This window comes from Temnothorax longispinosus, chromosome 12 (assembly GCF_030848805.1).
Source record: "Temnothorax longispinosus isolate EJ_2023e chromosome 12, Tlon_JGU_v1, whole genome shotgun sequence".
In the NCBI taxonomy this organism is placed as follows: Eukaryota; Metazoa; Arthropoda; class Insecta; order Hymenoptera; family Formicidae; genus Temnothorax; species Temnothorax longispinosus.
Window position 1 is genome coordinate 11,954,891 of NC_092369.1, and position 22,966 is coordinate 11,977,856.

General features: G+C 42.2%; 1 protein-coding gene across 1 annotated transcript; it reads left to right on the forward strand.

Annotated features, from left to right (window-relative positions):
• The first annotated feature begins 2,346 nt into the window (after window positions 1–2,346).
• LOC139823380 (uncharacterized) lies at window positions 2,347–22,890 on the forward strand. The gene is made up of 8 exons (XM_071795861.1): window positions 2,347–2,632; window positions 11,380–11,426; window positions 14,237–14,373; window positions 15,460–15,675; window positions 18,399–19,084; window positions 19,213–19,412; window positions 19,494–19,656; window positions 20,046–22,890. Exons 2-8 carry the CDS (start codon window positions 11,387–11,389, stop codon window positions 21,856–21,858), a joined length of 3,255 nt encoding a protein of 1,084 aa, XP_071651962.1. The 5' UTR covers window positions 2,347–2,632; window positions 11,380–11,386; the 3' UTR covers window positions 21,859–22,890.
• Window positions 22,891–22,966: the final 76 nt, after the last annotated feature.

Consider the following 22,966-nt stretch of genomic DNA (forward strand, 5'->3'; position numbering starts at 1 on the left):
GTTTTATGCGAAAACATCTGGGGATCATTAAAATGCCGACGTAGCTTTTATTGTCGTCGACTCATCAGTCTCGATTATAGATTCTTCCGCATAAAAACGCATTTTTATAAAATCCCAAGGATAACGCGATTAAACGTTATCCCGTTAAATGTAAGCGGTATTAGTGTCTTAACGATAGTAAAAGTGACGGGAAAATTGACCGGCTTCTACTTTTAATGCGCTATTTACGATGTCCCACCCGATCTTGTCGGTTGTACTCCGAAAGTAAACTGAGAAAATAGGAAAATAGTAAATTGAAGTATTAAATTAAAACTCACTGAGGTGCAGCAAGATTTATATTGAAGTACAATAATTGGAGCGTGGAAAGCGCGCAGTTATGTTTGTCGAAGATAATGTTCCGCTATCGCATTAAATAAGTCAAATTAAACGATAAAAATCATTAAGGACAACAACCTTTCTCGACGAGCGATGCAAAAAAAAAACACCTAACTCGATTTCACGTGCTCGACCTTCCGCGCGAAGAAAGCCCATGATTGCGGGTATAAGTACGGCGAGTCGCGCGTTCGAGCAATAAGAGGAAAATGAAGAAAACGAGGAATAAGAAGCGTCGTCCTTGGTGGCCGATGGCCGGTGATAGAGGAAGAAAGGACTCGTTGACTTCTCGAGTGGCCAAGAAAGCGTCGTGGACCTCATACAGCGGACAAACCTGTGACACGAGGCCAGACGCTCCTTTCTTTGTAGCAAGCAGGATCTTCCACTCGACTTCGAATTATTAATGAAATTTTCGAATCTTTCAAGAACAAACAGAACTCATTTCAGCGTTCGTAATTTATTTATTCGGTTCTAGCAATTAGAAACAAAGGCAATTATATCTGCGGTTGACAGCAGAGTTTATTTCTAGCGAGTAAACGAGAAACTGTAAACGTGTATTAATCTGGCAGAATTTTTTTTCTAATTTAACTAGCGGAATAAATAAACTTTACGGTAAATGAATGTAGACGTATTGAGATAAATTATCGATTACACGCGTTTCGACGTCCGTAATGCAACAAATGCAGTGAATCTTTTGCGCGATGCGACATGACGCAATGTCGGGAATATGACAATCCTTACAACTACTTTATAATGCTCCTGAAGAAATCTTCGCACTTGTATCGCACAGATGACGTATCGCTGTTTTCTTCAAATGTCACTCGTCGATAAGTGGCATGCAAATTCTGCGTGTTTAATGTCACGCATATTAGCGACGCTTTAATCTCGCGCGATTGTCGCATGGAGATCCTGTTACTCCCTTCGGTATCGGCAACTATATCCATTTGACCCTGAAGAATAATTGATTAAAAACTCGATGTGACGGCCGTGCGCGGTGTCTCCGTGTGAGGATTACGAAAGATATCCGTCACGGAAAAACCTACATTTCCTACATTTCACCGCGGATTCGCCGCGATGTCGCGATACGCGGAATCATTATCGCTCGGAACATCCTCAAGGCATGCGTGTCGCCTACGACTATTCCTATACGGCATCCTTTGTCAAGATATTAACGCCCGACGTTCCACTTTCACTCGGCTCTTCTAATCGATCTCTTATACCTATCCTTCGTGGTGTGTACACTAGGTTTCAGGTCGGTGACAGATGACGAAGGGATCGCGACGAATACGGAATACCCCGAAGGCAGTGAAAGACCTTTGATGGAAGGTCCCCTACCTATTCTCTAAAGTACAAAGCTATCGTAGGTGTCGAATCGCATTATAAATGTCATAAAAATTTAACTGTTCATTTAGCCGATCCTCGACCGATTTTATCGGATCTTTCACAAAGCTCAAGCACCGGCGGTATTTAACGCAATAATACGCCGTAATTGCCACAGATTATCAATTGAAATCAAACAGATCGCGACTGTAATCATTCACGTATGTCGGACTCGTTGTAATTATACGTCTAGGGGGCTCGTTGCGAAGCGAAACCGTGAATTGATCCGATGACTATTGCAGGCCGAGAGCAAATATCGCGATTGCGTGTTGGCCACACGCAGCAATGACCTTATAGCATCGATATCGAATCCCCGGGCTCCGCGTGCACGAGCGCGAGAGCGTCTCGTTCTGTCAGGTGGCGACGCAGGTGTCTCTCTACGTGCCGTGCCTGCTCGCCCAGTCTCTCTCATGCCTTTCTCTCCCGGTCTCTGGGTCCTTAAAGTCTCCAGTGGAATTATTACGCCTATGCCCCGGTCGGGCCCCAAAGACGCCAATGCGCCGTTCGACTCCCTCCTTCGGCCTCGTCGTCGGTCGTAGAAAGCTCTCAACCTGACGATGGTGGTCGGAGCGCAACGCTCCTGCTGGTGGCTTTTCCACTTCCATCGCGCAGTCTTCTGGCCGGACCGGACGCCGCGATCTCGCCCCGCACCCGCACGAAAAACCGTCGTCTCGTCTCCGTTGTCAGCGGTCCCACCGAAAAACCGCACGGGTATCTTTCCGGACGCACGTCACTATCAATTTTCCTTGACGAGGTGTTCGTACCTGTCATTCGTGATCGCACAGTATACTTGTGAATTTGCATTTCAAGTGCCAGTCGATGTGAGGACGGTGGATTTCATGAGGGATTAGCGAAAAACAAGCGGAGCCGAGAGAGACAGGTTTGATCGTCTTTTCATCTGTTTGCGTTGTGCGCTGCAAATTACGTTCGCCACTCTCGCCGGAGCTGCGTAACCGAGGAGATCGAACGTATTTTTAAAAAATACGGATTTAAATTTTTCCCGTTTCGGAACAAGTCTCTGGCAACTATTGATCTTGCGAAATTTTCACAACGTTGAATGTTGCTCGTTCGAGAAATCTTTCGATCCTTCGGTGAAACGCACAGTGTATCTGTATGTTTTATTAATTTCGAGATTATATTGGATATCTGTGCGCGTTTTACTCTGCTCGAAAGCAAAGAAAGCGGAGCGCCGCAATATTTCGACAAATTTAATGAAATTTATATTGCCTCATCAATCTTAATCACAGTGTTTATTTAGAATAGAAGGAGCTCTCAGCTCCTACCGCAGTCAAAATATCATTGTTCTCTTGCGACAGTTCATGCACCGTGCGAGACCGTTTCGGTTCAAGATAGCCTAAAGAAAAATTCAGGAATTCGTTATCCCTAAAACGATGAATTCGAAATGCTACATCTTCAATATATTTATTAGTTATATAAACATAGCGATATTGCTACGAAGTACAAATAATACGCGGCTGATGAGTCAGATTCATTCGAGTGAACAGAGAAAAGGATCCATAAAAATGAGGAACGCGAGCATTAAAGCGAGTCGCTTCGAAGACCGCAATAAAGACAGGACTTTCGCTGCTCGTCGCATCCTGTGCGCCTTCCTGCCCCCGCCGTTTTTTGCATCTCGATAGCAATGACAACGAGAGCGAACTGGTTTTATCATTGAATTTTGCCACGTTCGATCACTTTCCACTCGCACGTTTCCGCTCGAGCGAGTGCAGAGTGGCGCGAAATCGAAAGGGCCGCGCGAAATCCCGCCCAAAACAGGCGATAACGCAATCCGATCCCTTTGCGCAATGTTTCCCCATCGTCGAAGTAGTCGAGCGAACATATATCGTTCCAGCGAAGTCACGAATTTCTAATCTGCTCGTCGGGAATCGCGAGTAACGAGAAGAGAGTTCGTTCGGCTTAAAGACGTATACTCGGTCGCCGCACACGCACACGTGTGACGGCATGCGCGCACACACACACACACACACATCCAACGGCACGCACGCATCGAGTACGCACGGTGCACGCTCGCTCCTCGAATCTTATTCCCGATGAAAACTTTCGTCGGTACTTGTGGTAATTTATTCGTTTTACCAGAGCAGGAACTAAATCATACGTTGCCACGAAACCGCGAGGAGAAAAAGTTTTCGTCTGAAAAGGACCCTGAGAAGATAAGCAAACGAGCGAAATAATTAGCTAATTTGCACGATCCCCTCCACCCCCCTCTCTTTCTCTTTCTCACATAAATTTTAATACATTAACTATTTCAGTCTTTCACCGACCCGCATGTGAGAACACGATCGAACTGATGAATATAATAGCCTTATCGATTTATAGGGCAAGACATTTCTCGAGCGCCTTCTTTTGATCGAGTCACGATAGCATTCGCTGCGTTCTTATTGTAGGTTTATCTAAATCAAGAGTTCACCTCGTACCTGCGCAGCCGACACCACTTCGTCTATTAGGTGGAGTAAGTTTTCCATAGCCTCGACGGTACCCCAATGGACCGTTCTCTCTCTTTCTCTATCTCTGCCTCTCTTTTACTCGTGCGTAATTTATCGCCTCGCTCCGTCCAACGCGTTCTAACGCGTCCACCACGTTCACTTTCAATCGGCGGATTCCGCGAGGCGATTGTATACACGTTCGAATGTGAATTTAATTTACGCGAGGAGCGCGTGTTAGACACGACACGCCTTGCCAGCTCTTCTTAATGAGATTCGCTCCTTTTCTCAATTCCATCGCAACTGAACTCTAACGCGCTTAAAACACATCGCGGTGCATAATTTCAGCGTTTCTCTCAAAGCGGAAAATTTGAGACGTTAGAAACTATCTCAGTTGATTCTCCAACGTTCGTCACGATTATTCAGTTTGCACAGCTTCTCTCCGTTTCTGTGAGGACCACGAAATATCCATATGTCTTCGTGAACGGGCCTGCAATACCGCAATACGCGCGAGAATTTTCGCCGCGCGCGAGCTTCGTCTCGTTACGTAATTAAAAAAGTTTCATAATCGCGCGGACCGCGACCGGCCCATTTTCTCGGCGCGACGGAGGGCGCAGCAACGACAACGACAACAGCAGCAGCAGCAGCCGCAGCAGTAGCATCGACGGCACGTGCTCGCCCGTTTGCGGGATCTTTTTCATAAACAATATTGCACCGCGCCATGGCGTTACGACATAATCCACGTCCGTCGTCGCGGGCAAGCGCGAGCGGCTTTCTCCCGATACGCCGGCGGAAAAATAAGCGAACGACTTCGCCATAATCGAACGGCCGGATAGCTTTACGGCCAATCCGTGTGACTCGCGATGATCGAACGAACAAAATTCCTTAATGTCGGATGGATCAGCGCTGGAAAAGCACGGCAATTGACACGGGAAACATTTGCGACTATGCGCGCAGAAAATGCGCGCGGGAAAAGTGAAGCGGCAATAAAATCTTCTATTTGATCACCGCGCAATAATTAGTGAAGTACGCTTCAATTGGGAATAATTGCATGGAAGATAAATAAAATTTTAATCACCGACGATGGAGTTAGGCGTCTTAACTGTCTCGGGGTATACGGTAACTGTTACTTTATTATCTCGTACCCGCCGGCACGTCTCGCTGTAAATAATCTCTCAGGAGATAATCGCATTCACGAGGAGGAGAATTAATAAATGAGAGGATAGCCCGGGCGAAGGCGTATGCGCTTGGAGAAAAACCGTGTAAATACCTCCGAGTGGTACACAAATAAGAATAACGGTATGTGCAATAAGTTACCGCTAATCCCTGTCAAACAAAAAAATCATTGTAAAAAGTTGTCGTATTATTTGGACATGGATTTCATGTATCCGAATTTAATAAGTGCTCTTTAAAAAAAATTATTATTATTGAAATTATAATTTAATATTTATTATAATTTACTTACTATAATTTACAAATTATTATAATTAATATAACTATTGATCAATCGTTCTTTTCTATTTTGATTGTATTAATGTCTTTGGTAATAGAATATATACACGCATATTTTGCAGAAAATTGAAAAATAAAACACAAATATCTTAATTGTTTGATAGAAATCGAACTTTTGAACGCTCATAACGTTTTGCCTGAGGATAAAACGAAATTTTGACCATCAGCACTTTCATAGTAAGATAACCAGACTGACGGTCGAATGTGTCAACGAGTAAAAAGTATGTCACATCTCCTGATACGCGTCGATGTTGCAAGAGTCTACTTTCGATAAATACTCATTTATTTGGCAAACATAATTTCATGGCTGGCAAAGATAATTAAATAATTTGTAATTGTTGCTGTAGGAACAACACGTATTTTCTTATTACTATTATCATAAGATCATAACCCTAGATCGTCCCAAATACTTTTACATTTGCTGCAGATGTCGAGTTACGTACGAATAGATCGAAGAAGCCACAGAGAGCGATAAAGTACATTGTATAACTTATATAATAGAGTTTACAGTGCGGTAGGAAGCGTCGTATCGTAAAATATCTCTTATATGGACCTGCATCGGACCCTCATTGTACTCTCCTCTGAGCTCTGTAACGAACAATCGTTCGCACGGAATAGGAAGAGCAGGAAGACGAATGGCGGCGCGCCGGCTTCGCGACACATTAATCGCGCTAATTATACACGGAGCGCAAGTCTCTTCTTAAGGGAGAAATTCGTAGGAGACGGATTCGTCCAATTTTTCACTCTCCGCCCGCTCTTAAATAATAACTTTCGAATAGTTTCGCCGGCTATCAAAATAGCATCTGTCGCGCGTTTATTCACACGTTATTCGCGCTTACGTAAAAGCCTCGTAATGAACCGCGTGCAGGGTTATTAATTACATTGATATTAATAGTTAATCCGCGTGGAATTGTTATACATCGAGAACCTATCAGAAGGCGAGAACCTAACTTTTTACATCGTCAATTTTGGTAACTTGCAAGATGTTCTTTGGCAGCCACTGTCCGATATATTTAGGTAAATAAGAATAAGTCTTACACAATAAATCGGTGAAACGACGCAGTTGATGCTTTACGGTCGAATAAATTTTATTCTCAGCCGAGAGTGAAATCATTTATTCCGAAGCCGGTTCTCTCGTCTCGAGGAACGGCAAGAACGACCAAAACACTTTCTGATCAGCTTGATCGAACGAATTCTGAGTGTTGCTCAATGACAGTTTCTAATCAAAGCTGAAGTACGAGTTGAATTTCGATCAGCTCGTCGAAAATCAAAGACACATTTTGAGTGCAATTCCAAAATTGGAGTCGCGGCGAATCGATAGGAATAACGGCAATTATTTATTATCGCTTTGTTGCGCAAGAACGATTGATCTACGATAAACGATTCCGATTACTTCAATTCCGTGGTCATTGGAGCGTACGCAGGTGTTAGAAGCTAATTTCCGAATACTATCGTGACCGTAAGCTATTTATGTATCACAAATCTATTCATTAAATTTTATTTCGCCTTCAGGAAGAAGTTAGACGTATTTCTTTTACATGTAAATTATTAATAACACATAAAATTAACGAAACATACTCTCGCAGAAAGCACACATAAATGGATTATGGAAGAATTTCTAAATTCTAATAGGAGAAATCGTTCTAGTGTCAGAACGGAAGCTCGGAACGTGGAAACGCGATATATTGGCGAGATATGATAAAAATTGTAATGTTTTAAATAAATCTAACACCTTTTTAAAAGCCGGCAAAATTAAGAAAAATTTTGCCGAGATAGGTAACGTTTCATGGTTTTGTTTAAAAGAAAAAAAAGAAAAAATATGTTTTTAACAAAATGTTTTTATAAATTAATTCTAATCTTTCTGTCTTAATATATCTTTATTTGATGTTATCCCATTTATTTCTGACAATAACATTGCTTGTCTTTCCAATATTCCAGACTTTAAATCATTTTTGTATATTCAGACGCGTTTCTATATTTGAATATAAAATAACGTGTAAATATATATTCACAAAAAAATCTCAATATCGGCTCGATGCGTGTTTACTTCATTCTGGGCACAACTGCACAGAATTTCGTTTTATTTGTAGCGCTCAAAAATTCCCGATGCGGCCCTGGCGTTCGTCCAAGCAAGTTCAACGTTTCATACTCCGCAACCAGATAGTAATCTAATTTACGAAAGATATTTCTTTTTTACGCGCACGCACGACCAGCAGCTCTCGTTACGATTATTAACATTTGTTCTCTGCATATGTTTGCCTTGCATAATCGCACACTTTCTACGTACAAGGCTTGCAACTAATACAACAAACACTCTTCTTCAGCTATGAAGCACGATTGAAATAGCGAGAAGCGTAATGTTCGTGACTGATCCATTGATCTGACGGATTACGACGGATTATATCCATTTTAAGCAAATCTACTTTATAGAGATATGATCATACTAAAATACGCGAGGCGTATCTGATCTGATCTGTCTGTATTCATTGCTCTGGAAAAACAGGCGAAATACGCTACAAAAATATCTGTATTTATAGATATTTTTGAAACTTGTAATTTTAACTTTTTACAAAATATATAAGTCGTTTAGTTTTTCACAAGAAATTTTGCAGAGAAAACAAAATTGTATCCATAAAATATATTCTTATCTCAATATCTCTTGATATTTATGTTCTCTCTCTCTCTCTCTCTCTCTCTCTCTCTCTCTCTCTCTCTGTCTCTCTCTCTCTGTCTCTCTCTGTAAATGTCAATCGCTGTAAATATCGCCTTTGAAGGACATTGAGACAAATTACTATTATCAAGTCAAGAAATTAATTATGCAATCCTTTAAAGTATAACTAATATTTTTTAAGATTGTGCATTTATAACAGGCATAATACACACAATCTCATATTATTTCCGTTAAAATAATCTTAATAATACTCATTAACAAGAGATAGAACAGTATCTAGAAAGATAAAACAAATTTCCTTATCGGAATTCCGCATTATGTAATCGCACTTTTTAAATTAACTCTTTCGCTGAATTTCGTTGCAGTCGACATCAATTTTTCTCGATCGACGATTAATTCAATAATACAGCTCGAAGCGAGCACTCGAATAGCACGCATGAGGAAATGAAAGCCTGTGCTGTTTCGGCATACTACACTTTTGAAGGCTATCGACTTTTGCAACCGCACCTTAGCGCAATGCTTAGCATTCCAAAAACTTTGTTTATTATAGCCGGAAAAATGCATAGAAGTTTATAAATTATTATAAAAAATTAATTCAAAAGTAAAAATATTTAAGATATTGTTCTTTACTCTCGATTAAAAAAATGATATAAATGTATGTCTCTTTATAACTGTTTTGTTTTTTAATTAATATATTGTCTGGAAACTTTTTCATTATTCAAGAAGTTTCAGAAAAGAATTCTTAAATAATTCAAGCAAGATTGAGAATCTTTAAAGTGCGCGTATTTTTGCGCACTCGCCAGTCCGATTTAAGAAGGCGAATCAATTGAGCAACTGGTGGTACCAGCCATCACTTCCGGTGACCTTTAGTGGGCGTGGGTGACCGTTACTCGCATGTCGTAACGTAAAGTAGTTTACCGTAAGGTAACGTTACTAGTAACATATTTCGCGTGCATCTCGATAGGGAAGATTCTTTCGGAAAATGTTCGATAGGTGATAGAAACCGAAACACATACAAATTATGTTTAGATCGCATCTTTCATTTCTTGTAATGCATAATTAAGAAATTGGAGCCTTCTGGCAACATATGATAATCCTCCGTCACGCACCAAAGGGTGTTATGTTCACACAATATGTAAAAAATATTACATATATAATACCTACAAATATGCCATAGAAAGTAGATAAATACAAGAAACGCTGATAAAAAAATACCCAGCAAGTTACATAACAACGTGATTACAAAACGCAGCAGGTATTATATTTAGCTGAATAAAACTTGGCCATGTCGAATAAAAATTCACAAATTTTATTACGATTCGGGGCTAATTGGCGCAGCTTCCGGATGAAACTGATCTATAATCAGGAGAGGATTTCCCATGCCTGCCTGAGAAACGCGAAGAACTCGTTCTTCGCGTTGTGACACAAACAAAAGGAACAATTACGAAAACTTGTGTAACTGAATAATGTAGTCGTGTACGGCTGCAGCGTGAGGGAGGTATCCTCTCTCTTTCTTTCCTACTTTTACAGAAACGATAAGAATCTGTTTGGGAACTGGAGCGCGATAGCGCGCTTAATTAATGCGAGCACATTTCTGTGCGGAAAACTGAGAAGAACATAAGAATCGCGTGTATTTACGTTCGAAAATCACGTGTAGTCTCTCCGCTTAATTAAAGGCGATAAGCGAGAATTGAATTCGCATCTCAGTTGCGCTCTCTCTGTTGCGCATCTCAGATCATTGTAATTGACATTAATTTGCATTAATCAAAGACTGGACACATAGCGATTTTATAATATTATATTCGTCAATGAACCTAGTCTCAAACTGATTAGATCCGATGACTCAAGCCTCGTTAATGGCTGACCGTACAAGTGTATGACCAGCACAGAGTACATTCGTGGCATGTAACTATATCAAGTCCACGATTGGTAATCTAATTTGGTACTGGAAGGCTGCAAGGTTACTTTCACCAGTACAGGCGAGAGGGGAAAAAAAAGAAATAAAATCTCAAGAGCCACGATGCCATTATGGAATGTGAATTATCGACGGTGATCGAAAAATCAAGGCCATTCGTTACATCTACGAAGTAGCAATTTGCGGCAAATTTAGCTCAATTTCAATAAACCTCGCACGTAAAAGTCGTGATATACAAGATACTACATGTGATATACAAGAACTATGTACGATGCGTATACGACTTCATTAAAAATTCTAAGGCGATTTCAACCTCCAGAGTAAGAGATGGCAGACCCGTTATTACAAGAACGCATGGCATCAACCATCGCTCGCGTGATGATCTAACGTAAGTTATTGAACCAGCGGATTACCGCATCGTGAATCTTCTTCGAGAGATTCCATCACAAGTGCTCTCTAAGTAGATCAGTGCGCTCCAGGAGCATCGATAGACTCCAATAATTAGACATTCGCAATCACTACTGTAAAGTCACACTCGATTACGTGATCGCGCATTTATATAACACCCGCATTATCCTTGCATTATATGGTTAGCAGTGGTGACAGCACAGAGAAAGTTCCTATCCGTTCCCATATACTCGAGCACAGTCTACGCGCGGTGCTAAGGCATACTACTTTGATTATGCTCACCGATGTACAGTGCCGTGCGATTGTCATTCAACACCCTGCGGAATTCAACTAAAATTTCGCAAGTAGAAACCTCGTCGCCCTCTAAAATATCTTGCGCAAAAAACTGACGACAGAGACATTTCCAAAAATGCCTCATATAAAATCGAGGACAATATAAATTAATAATGATCTATGGTTATATTTTAGAATTAGATATAATCCTATATACACGCACATCGTAATTTCAATAAAATTATTTGTAAATGATAAATTAAAATAATTCTCTTTTCAAATTTTGTCAAAGGCTTTAATCTCTGAAATTAAATTGCAGCGCAGGTCAATTAACTAATTAAATAATAATAACTGTTCTGTTACTAATGTAATTAATGTAACTAATGTAATCAATTTATTTGTTACAGTGCCAATATGCGGGAGAAACGATGGCTGCTGCTGCTCGCTCTGTACGGTAAGCACAATTTCTGTAGAATCTGATGATTCTTCTTTTCACGACGAATCATGATTCCCCGGATACTAAACGGAGCTTGTCAGCGGGACTTTTACTCGATTTCTACTATTTCTTGAAATCCTGTTTACCGTTCCGCAGAAGAAAGAATCTCTCCCCTTGTCCATCTCGCGATCCACCGTGATGTCGCGTCCTTAGTATTTTTGGACTTTCCACGGCCGCGGAGGAATGCCGAAGAGACAGTGGACGACCTTCTACACCCGGGAATTTTACATAGCGCACGTAAATCGAATCCCAACGCGACTTCTCGTGCAATACAAAATAACGGCTACCTTCCATGACAAATAAACGGAATTTAACGGGACAATAAGTTAAATGCTGATATTAGCACAGATAAAATTTGATAGCTACTTAAAATATTTTGTGTCTAAAAGAAAAAATAATTAATTTAAAAATTATAAAATATAAATTTTTCTCTCACATTTTGCTCGCAATCTCATAAATGTTAATTAAAAATTCATAAAGAACATTTCAAGGATCATTAAATATGTACTAAGGCAAAATGGATATTTTGATCGAATTATCAACCGAGAGACGAGAGAGATTAATCTTTAAAAATTACATCAAGCCATTTGGTATTCGTATTGCGATTCGTGGCTACGTGCGATTCACAAAAATGCTTTACAGAAAAGTTCCACGAAGAAAGAGGGACCCGTCGTGAATGCCAAGAGGTTTCCTTTGTCTTGTCGCGAAGCATGAAGCGTATAATCTTAAGAGTCCGAAAATTCCGGATAAGATACTCGGCAAACACGGGCATTAACGTCATCCGACTTAGCGGCGACAAAGAAAAGCTCAGAAGATCCGATAAAGACGGGAATTCCGTGGAAGCTGACTCGCCAGGAAAGACTACGTCGCGGCTGTTTGCAAACGCATACTGCGAATTTAAGTTGCTATCGACCTGTTCCCCGCCCGTAATACTCATTGGAGCGGTTTACATCAGTCACGTGACGCTGTGTGTTAGCATTTAGAATGCTTTCTGACATTTTCGCCGGTTGGGCAACATTCTATCCGTCCGAGATCTTTAAAACCCCACTTAAAAATCACGAAATAATTTAGAACACCATTCTTACGGCATCGTAAACTTTTTACGATAATTAGCGACGCTATATTAATCTCATGACGATGAACGCAATTTTCACATCTTGAGCGTCATTACGCATCAGCGTAGATACCGCACGTAAAGAGTGCACGTAAATGCGTTTCGTGTCGCATCATAATTTCTTAATGAAGATCATCGCCAAGGCGAGAGAAGACTCCGTCACGCCCTTCGAGGAAAGAAAATGTCAGATCATTCCCATTCGATCGAGACCACGCGTCGGACAATTGAATGAAGCAATTTGTTTACACACCGACATAGAAAACGACGACGATTTCGTCACGAAAAACGTTTTATCGTATAACGTTTTACAAGGAGGGAGCACGCCCACGTTAACATTTCCCACAAACGGAATGCGAGCGCGTTCCCATAATTCATTTTTATGCAACGCGCCGACCCGTACGGCGCGGCGCGGCTCTTTATCGATCGCAGCCTGGAAAAGTATGATCCCGTTATACGATTGCCGGGCCTATCATACACATTTTCAACATCACTTTCGAGGACATCCACTTTCCGGTCCACGAGCCGCGTTCACGTCGTCGTCGCGCAACCCTAATCGATTCAACGAAGGCGCGAACATGTTTTTCCGTATGTACGTGCACCATGCGCGAGAATCGTGTCGAAAATAACGGGAGCGGGAGACACGGTCATAAAAACAACGAATGTAAGTCCTATAAAAATTATTGGTCGGTTACTTGGCTGCCAACTGTTTTCTGCATTCTAAGTATTACTGATTATTCAAGTAAATGTTAACGGTGGAATTTATATTAAGTCTCTTTCTTCGAGAGACTGAAGCCAATACATTCGCGGCGTGGGAATTATCGATATCGTCTATAAAGATATACATCGGGAGATAAATGTCATAGAAAACGAAAAACAATTTCTGCCTTGATTTACGCTTCGCGGACTGTCCACGCTTTGCGTCTTAATTCCTCAGCTGCTAGTTCTCAAAATAGCCTTGAACTACTTCAAAACAGTCGCAAATGTGATTCAGTAGCAAGGCTTTACGGAGCCATTAATATAGGCTGGAGAGGGCACTTTGCTTCTCTCGTGATTTTTAGAGATAGAGATGTAAGTTTGATATACCGAGATAAAAATTAAGAGAATTTGATTAAAGCAAGAAATCATGAGAACAAAAATAAATAAAAAAGACAAATATAGAAACCTATGGTGTAAAAACGAAATATTCATGATTAATTGAAGATTGATGCTGAGTATTACAAGCTTACCGCATATGTGTGGCTCATGTATTATAGATCGTAAATCAACAAAACGTGGAAAGGAAACGATCAATAGACAGCCTTGATCCGTTTAAGAACAATTACCCAACCGAATGCGCTCGCTCGGCGAGAGAAAATTGCAACACTTATGTTGGGTTCTCACCACACTGCTCGTCTAAGTTTTGCAACGCCGACGCTTCTTCGCGATTTACGTAATTCGCGATGCGTGATGGCCTTTTTCCTTAATGTATCAGACGACTCATCGGGGCCATCGATACTCCTCAGGCGAGCAAACCGAACTATATTTACCTCGAACGTGCGTGATTAGTCGCGCAAGTGCACTGTGGAAAGAAAGTCATGAAACTCATGACATCGATCCACGTTTCCCGATGATTTTTACGTTCTCATTAACAAGATCGCTCTTTTATGCGTTTTAGGAATATTATTGGCTCACGCCGCCTCCGCAGCACTCAAGACCAGGCCAAAATTTAAAATTGCGACAACTTCCACGTCAACGACGACCACCACGACCGAGGAGCCTCACGTGGAAGAAAATGATCAAGTAAATTCGGAGGTATGCGAAGAAAACAATCATATTTAGAATAGATCGCAAAATAGTACGATTAATTAAATGTTATCTAATAGCTTTTAAAGCAATAATTGTATAAATCCTGATATTGTGTTTTCAAATTTAAGACGATTACGATCAATTTTGCATTATCTCGAACCGACATACGGTCCTAAATCAATAATTATAATCAAAATAATTTTAGTAATTTCAATCTTTGATATTATAGACAGGAGTAAAAAATATGCTTCATGTACTTCCTGCACGTTTCAATGAAAACGATTAAACCAAAATTATACCAATATCATCCTTGTTCCAAATCGTGCGATCGTGTTGTTCAGGTGGCACGACGTAGGCGAAACACGATCTATCGTCGATCGTTGCAAAACCGATGCCACAGTCACGACGATCGTGTACTAAACGAGTTCTCATTTCGCCAGTGCTTCTTCGCGAATAAAAGGGGTCTTGCAAATGCAACACGACATAAATTAGCCGGTAATACATCTTGGAAGCAAGCTAGAGCGCATTGACCACCGTGATAATACGATAAACATCGCGTGTCGTGTTCCAAATCACGAAAACAGCGCTGCGTAAACTCCTATACCATGTAAATCCGGTTTAACAGCGCGTCTCAACTGTATTTGCATCTGCGTAGGCGCCGTAGCACTTTGATTAATGTACGCCGGCGTCAAATCAATTAACGTTCACGTAAACTCGCGCACGACAGGCCTGTTCACCTTCGCGCACAAACGAGCGAATGTGACATCATCAGATCGAGCTCGAGTGCTCATCCCTAATCATTATAGCACGACGTAGCGGCCTCTTCAAGCGTGAAATAACTTTTCTACAAGATATCGGTCTATCAGACCGCGCTCTTTTCCGTCCACGAATACACGGAAACTGTCATTACGGTAAAATCGGTATCGAATCAAGGGGCCGTGTTTTCCGCAGGAAATGAAAGCCATTTTATCCGACATAGTCATCACGTTTGTGATAAAGTAATCTTAAAATTTTCAAATCCTTTGTCTTTGATGCTATTAACTTCGTCATTTCGCGAAAAAGGAAGAGATTGTAATTCACTTTGCTTTTCAGACGACAACAGTCGCGACCGAAACCAACGGAACGACTGGGCACACTTTGACGGGAATCCCACAGATCGATTACATATGGGATCCGAATCTGCCGCGCGAGTTAAACGGCTATAATCTCAGTGATTATCCATTCTATAATAGTATACCCGAGGATATCGATTTCAAATGCGACGGCCTGCACGACGGATTCTACGCCAGCGTGCCGCACAAGTGCCAGGTAATTAAAATTTAATTACACTTACATTATAGAAATACTATCTAATCGAGAAAATAAGTGGTATCTTTGGAAAGGAAGAAAAAAGTAACGCGAATTTCTACGCCGAACGATGGCCGTTATATCGAGCGATTGAAATCTATTTATTAAAACATTGATGCTGCTGCGTTTGCAATTTGAACAGGCGATAAACTAGAATTATCTTTTCAATAAAAAAGACCGATTCTAACGCGGTAAGAAGAAAATCAAGAGAGTTGTCGCCTGAATGAATTCTAAAGAAAGATTTTTCTCAATACGGCGATGTTTATTACTGCCGTAATAAACAGGTGTCAATGATCCGAGAGCGTTGCCTTCTAATTTCTAATGTTGGCGGAAGATAGTGATCATTATTCGACTCCAGCGATCGGTCGACGGTCGAAGGCCTGATTGATAAGTTGACATCTGCGCAGGCAACCACGAATGAAAGCGAGTTCTCGGGCAAGACACGAATGCAAAAAAAATGCGTATCGATTGAGCACACTTTTACCAATCATCGCATCGTTGAGAGCGATCGTTTCACCGCGCGCGAATCCCGAGTTTGACCACATAAAAACGAACGATTGAGAAATCATCGTTGCAGATTCATTCGCGTCGTTTGAATGAAACAAAATTATACAGTCCTGATGTAATTACTATAAGTGGTAAGCAGTAATTATTGCGATTGGGTGTGTGTACCAAGGACAAAGCGTGATATTTATTATACAAAATCGAAAGGTCGTGGGCGCTGCAATTTAAATCATCGCGATGCCAATTTCTGATACGTTCGCGCTTACATGACAAAAATACTCGGCAAAGATAGACCTTGATGATAGTCATGTAATTGGCAATTGCATGATTAATCAAAATTTTGCGATAAACATAACATCATGTACATAAATCTGCCAAATGATATCATCGCGACGGATATAGATTGTATGTTGATGGAATAATCGAAGTTGAAGTGTTCTCAAGGAACGTCAAACAATTGATTGGTCATCGTGAATCTTTCACTATCGTCAATTGCAAAAGCAGCAAGATAAAAAAAATCGATATCGAAAGTGAAAAACCTTTTACCGGCCGCAATAACAAGGTCACTGTGGAAAGAAGCTCAGGAAGAGGACTTTCGTGGTCCGCTACGCTTCCCGTCCCTGACCGTTCCGCGATTCACGTGCACTCCTAGAATTGTGAAAGCGATTGCAAAGTAGCCTCTTTCCGACCGGACTCGGCTCGTTTTCTTATCGATCATTTTCGCGAGACTGTAGAGAACGAATGGAGCATTGTCATGCAAATGTTAACGAGCAGAGTACGTCGGCCGGGACGTGCTCTACGCGGCGCGTCGTAGAAAAAAAGGGAGGATGTCGAGAAGACCGGTCATCCTGTGAGCTTTGCGAAAGATTTGTCGCGGAAGAGAAATTAGGAAATAAACAATTAATTCGCCACTGGGGTTTCCTGCCAGGAAATCACTTGCGATCGCTTGGATTATTTTCTAATCTTTCCAGCTTCGCGGTCGAAATTTACAATTGTAATGATCCTGCTGATTAATGCGCGCACTTCCGAACGTGATCGATGTAGCGCCGCAACGTTTATCAAGACGACAACATTCTTAACTCGCGATACTAAGGAGATCTAAAAGATTTTATGAAAACGCTCGTCGGAGCGTTCTGAAAGATATGCGTTCTGAATAATTCTAACACTAGTTGTCATGCAAATAACCGCGATTTATTCTCCGGCATTCGGCATAAAGAAAATCTCGACCGACCGAACATTTTGCCGACTTTCCACCGTAAATTCTTCACAAAGCGTACAGTAGTCTTATATGTGATTCATTAAAAGAAATTCCGATAATTTTGTTGACTAATTGATTAAATCAGTTCAATGTTTCATTGTAAAAAACTAGGAGATCAATTGTGAAAAACAAGAATAGATTTTTAGTAAAGTTGCAACGATTGTAACTGTACTGAAATTATCCTGCGCTGCATATGCGTGTGAGGCTCCTTAGACGCACGATTAGACATTCGATGATCGTCTGACATTTACATGTTACGAGTTGAGTAAGATTCATGATCTATTATTGGCAGGGATCGGACCTTCTCTACTTTTTACGATCTAGGATCTCGGTGAAACGGTGCCGGACATTTATCGAAAGGATGTGCTCTGAATGATTCTAGATAATTCCCCTAGATAATTCTACGGCGTTTGCACGTTCCAGATAATACCACGGGGCCCTCACACAGACGCGAGTCTTTTTCATTCGTGACCGTACCGTAGAATGCACATTTATGCGACTCCGTGCAATTATTCGCACTCGCACACACGCGGCCGCCGTGTGAAAGTTACGTGGTGGCGTGCGGCAAGATCGCCCGCGTTCGTTTGCGGTGAAAAGTGTGCTGAAATCGTCATGTCGCTGACGTTTCGTTACCTCGTGAGGACAGCCGACGTAACGAATCGCGAGCGAGATTCGCGCGGCAGGCGATCAAAATGAAAACGATCGAGGGCGCCTTCAAAAATCTCGAAAGTCTGACGCGCGGCGCCGATTTGCCGCCCACTTTCACCCATCGATCGCAATTCGGTTTCGTAAACGCCCAACGTCGAAATCCATTCCGTATTCTTAATGGCCATCGTTATCGCAATTAACGGCGCGCAATTCTTATCGATACGGCAGACATGTCCGGCGATAATTCTAACGTCGCACGCGTGTTCTCCTCAAGGTCTACCATCACTGTCTCTTCGGCACTCGCTACGACTTCCTGTGCGCCAATTTCACGGCGTTCGACCAGAAGACCTTCATCTGCCACTTCGTCTCCGAGGTCGACTGCGCCAATTCCAAAAAGTATTGGCACAGGAACGATGCCCTTTACCAAGCTGCTACAACTACGACGACTACCACGACTACCACGACTACCGTGGCGCCGGTTACCGCGCCGACCAGTCGAGCGGCTGCACGCGATCGGATTCCACCCAGAAGGAGACCTCCAGCGAGAAGAAGACCCTACGATTACTATGAGGAAGATTATTATGACGACGAGTACGGTCGCCCACGTGACTTTGTCGGCCGAGACGATTACGAGTACGATGATCGGAAGTACAGACGAGATCGGGATCGTGAGTTCAGGGATCGGGACCGCGATCGTGACTTCCGGGACAGGGATTCGTCGGCGCGCGGTAGAGACGATAGGGATCGAGACGCCGGTAGGGACAGATACTCAGGGAGGGGAACTAGAAGAGACCCACCCAGGACGAGGGATCCGCTGGAGGACGATTCGAGACCTCGGGGAAGGAACCCGGATCAAGGTATCAGATCTACGTCGAGAGAAGTGGACGATTCAGATGTGTACGATAGACGCCCGGAGTCGAGAAACAGGGATACCGATGAACGAAGATATTCCGATAAGAGGTGAGAACACGTTGATCCTATCGAAAACCACTTCGACATATCTTATATACGCAACCACACTTTTAGATCTTGCATTGTTTGAACGGTACACACTTACGAAACCTGATATTACATTCTGTTCGCGTCAGATATAGAGATGATTACGACGATAAGGAACCTGCAGCACCTTCGGCGAGCGCGTCGTCTAACACGGAAGGCCTGGTGAAGCCGGCTGCACCAACAAGCTCGGTTTATTCGAGGCCAAGAGCGCCACCGAAGATTCGGCGACCGGTACCACTTTCGGAGCAAGATAAATACGCGTACAAAACCACCCCCGCGCAGCCAATAGGTAGAATTTACCTGAAAAGATTTTCGACATTGGAGAAGTTAGTAAAGCACTTAATAAAAAATAATTAAAATATGATTAAAGAGGAGCCACGACGGAGACCGGCAGATTTGGAGGATGATTATTACGAAGACGAGTTAGAAGATGTCAGACCAAGCAGGAGGCCGCTCAGAAGAAGACCCTCGTACAGGGACAGAGACAGGGAAAGAGATTTCTATGAAACTCGGGACCGGGATCGTCCCCTCAGGTAAGGTAACGTACACAACACCGATAAAGTTATACTCAACGAACTAAACTACTAAACAAAATCATATTCATAAACAAAATTTATTTCAAAAAAGAGTAATTGTCATTGTGATTGAAGCAAAATCATGAATCACTAATTATATCTTAAATTCATTCTAATAATAACATTAAAAAATATATCGTTAACATACAATTATTGACATAACATATCTTAATATATTTTATCATCAAAATTTTCACATAAAATTCTAAAATTCGTTTATAACGAATATAAAAACAAGGGTGTTGTGCGAATCAAGCTACAAAAGTTTAATGCAATCATTGAACTTCACACTAATCACTGACAATAATTAATATTACAATTAATGATAATAACAATTAATGTTTTAGAACTCGTTATCATACATCGCCAGAAGAAGTAAGACCCAGGACGCATCAGGATCGCTCGAGGGATCGTTACCACGATCGAGACAGGGACCGAAATAGGGATCGGGCTCTCGATCGTGGAAAAGATCGCGGTTCCGAGAGATCCTCGGATCGCGATTCGCGAGGAAGATCGCAAGATTCCGACAGACAAGAGCGACCGTACTCGCCTCGGCTTCTCGATCGCGAGCGAGACAGCGAACGATCGCGATCCTCTTCGAGATCGAAGGATCTATCGGACACCACTGAAGTATCCAGAAGATCCAATTCGTACGATCGAACAACCGAGAAAACCACGACTACCACTACCACACCAACTACGACGACTTGTTTACCAGAACAACTTATTCGTAAACCTGAGGAGGACTCTAAAGAGACGGTGACCGATCGAACGGAAAAGCTATCTTATCCGGAACGACCAGCCAGACCTATTCAGACTCAAAGTGGCCGTGTGGTGGACGATACTCAGGTGGGCGATATTCAGGATTATCACAGAAACTTGCCCGAGAAATCTCAGAGAACGTCTCAGCAGGTAGATTACCAAGATAGAGACATGGAAGGTAGAAACGAGCAGAATCAACATCAGGTCGCGTACCCGGATGAGTACTCTTCCGAGTATTACGACGAGCCACTAGAGGAACCACCGTCTCCTCCTCCACCTCGAACCACCGTTCGAATCGTGAAGAGGCCTTTCCTACCGTCTCGAGGCGGTAATCCCAATCCGCGGGGATTATCACCGGTCGGCTCTAAAGCATCGCAATCGCCCAGAAGAGACGAAGAAACAACAACTGACCACCGAAGCACTTTAAGCGAAAACGAATACAGAGGTTACTACGTACAAGAGGAACAAGGTGACGGTAGAAGCGTTAATCATCAGGAGCCATCTCTGAGAACGGATGATAAGCAAACTTATGATGCTTACAAAATCGTTCAGAGCGATCTTCAGAAGAAACAACGGCAAGACGAGTACGATAGCGCGATATCCAGACCAGCTACGCTACGAAAACCGATAGAGAAGACCAACGAGGAGGAAGTCTCGAGAGGCCCGGAAGATCTGTCGAACTCCTCCAGAGGATACTCCACTCAGAATCAATCGTACGATTTGCGCAACCATCAAAACGAGAATCTAGCGCCTAAATGGATAGAGAATTACTCGAGCGAGAAGCACGCGAATGTCGGCAATGTGCCGACATCCTCGGGTTCCCCGATCCGCAGCAAGGTGAGACTTCCCTCCGCCGAGACCACGCCGAACATCTACAGCTCGACGTACAGGAACGAAGACATTCAGGATCTACCGTCCGGACCGGGCAGCTACAGAGCGAAGCAAAGGATCAACGAAGTGACGCATCGCCTTCAGGATATCCCCGAGAGCGAATACGACGTTACCCTAAATGACGCCCTGACGCCGACCTTGCTTCAGGAAGCCAATTTGCCGAGCGGATTCGTCCTGCCTCTTCACAGACAGTTGGGTAGAGATACCGTGCTACAGCCTTCCGAGAACAACTACAAGCTCACCAGGCCGATTAATCAGCAGCAGCAACAGCAGCAACAGCAACAGCAACAGCAACAGCAACAACAACAACAACAGCTGCTGCAGCAGCAGCAGCAGCATCAACAACATCAACATCAAAAATCGTTCGTTCCGAGTCCTCAGTTCCTGCCAACGAGCACTAACAATAACGATCGGAGCCGAACGGTGTATTATAGGACGCCGGAGGCAATACAGGTCAGCGGAGCGCAATACAGACAGAGACCATGGCAAGATTACACGGCGTACTAACGAGATATACATCGTGATATACCAATTACGAGTGTTACGAGGAAGCGTTTGAAGTTTCACGAGGCGCACATCTTGCCTCACGAGCGCTAAACGACTAATTTATACTGCCACCGATCGATTTAGGAAAGGCACTTTCATGGAAGAGAAACGCTGAGTTCTTTTATGAAACTGTCTTTCCGCGAACGGACCCATCGCGTTCGACCCTTAGCCCTGTTGCAATCAGATGATCAGTGTCTTTCATTCCAAAGAACGCGCGACGCACTCGTCGCGCCGCTCTAAGGGTAAAAAATAATCTGCGGACGATTCAGTTATAGGTATTAATAGCTCGCGTGATTTCGGATCGATATAAATTATTGGAAATTAAAAAGATTGGAAAAGGGACGAGATTATTGTCAATCGCGAAGTGGCGCTACGCCATATAATAATTCAACACACACAGAGAACAATGAGATATTAATCATCATGATACTTATCGATACTCATTATTATTCACGCGTATTGCGATGAAAAGCAAAGGCAGGATTAATGTTCAACGATAACACCGATCATAGATAATTCGTTCTGAGATCTTCGCTAGAAAAATTCTTGAATGACTACTAGGTCCATTTAAAATGATGTATAGCACTACACAGACGTTGCAGCATATGTCATGTAATAAACTCGTTTCCTCTGAATTAGCAACGTGATACAATAACAGAACTTAAAACGTGATACATTCTAATAACAATTTAATTTGCGATATTATATTAATCGAAATCGTCACGGAGGTTTCAGAAGTGCTGAAAAGATATCACCATTTTTCTTAATTATATACAAACTTGTAAATAATCGTGTAATTCTATATCTTATGCACATACGTTCAAGTTAAATTGCGATTCAAAATATGTGGTCCTCTATGAAGAAAAAAAACTATATATAAGTTCTATCGTCGAATTCGATAGCTATTACTAGCGGATAAGTCTTCCTGAGCGTATATCTTGTCTTAAAGCTATGTCGATATTTACGTATGATATAAAAGAGTGAGGAAATATACTTACTTGTTATTCATTGCCCCTCTTTACACTTTGATGGCTGTAATATACAAATATACCAGTAACATAACAGTAAT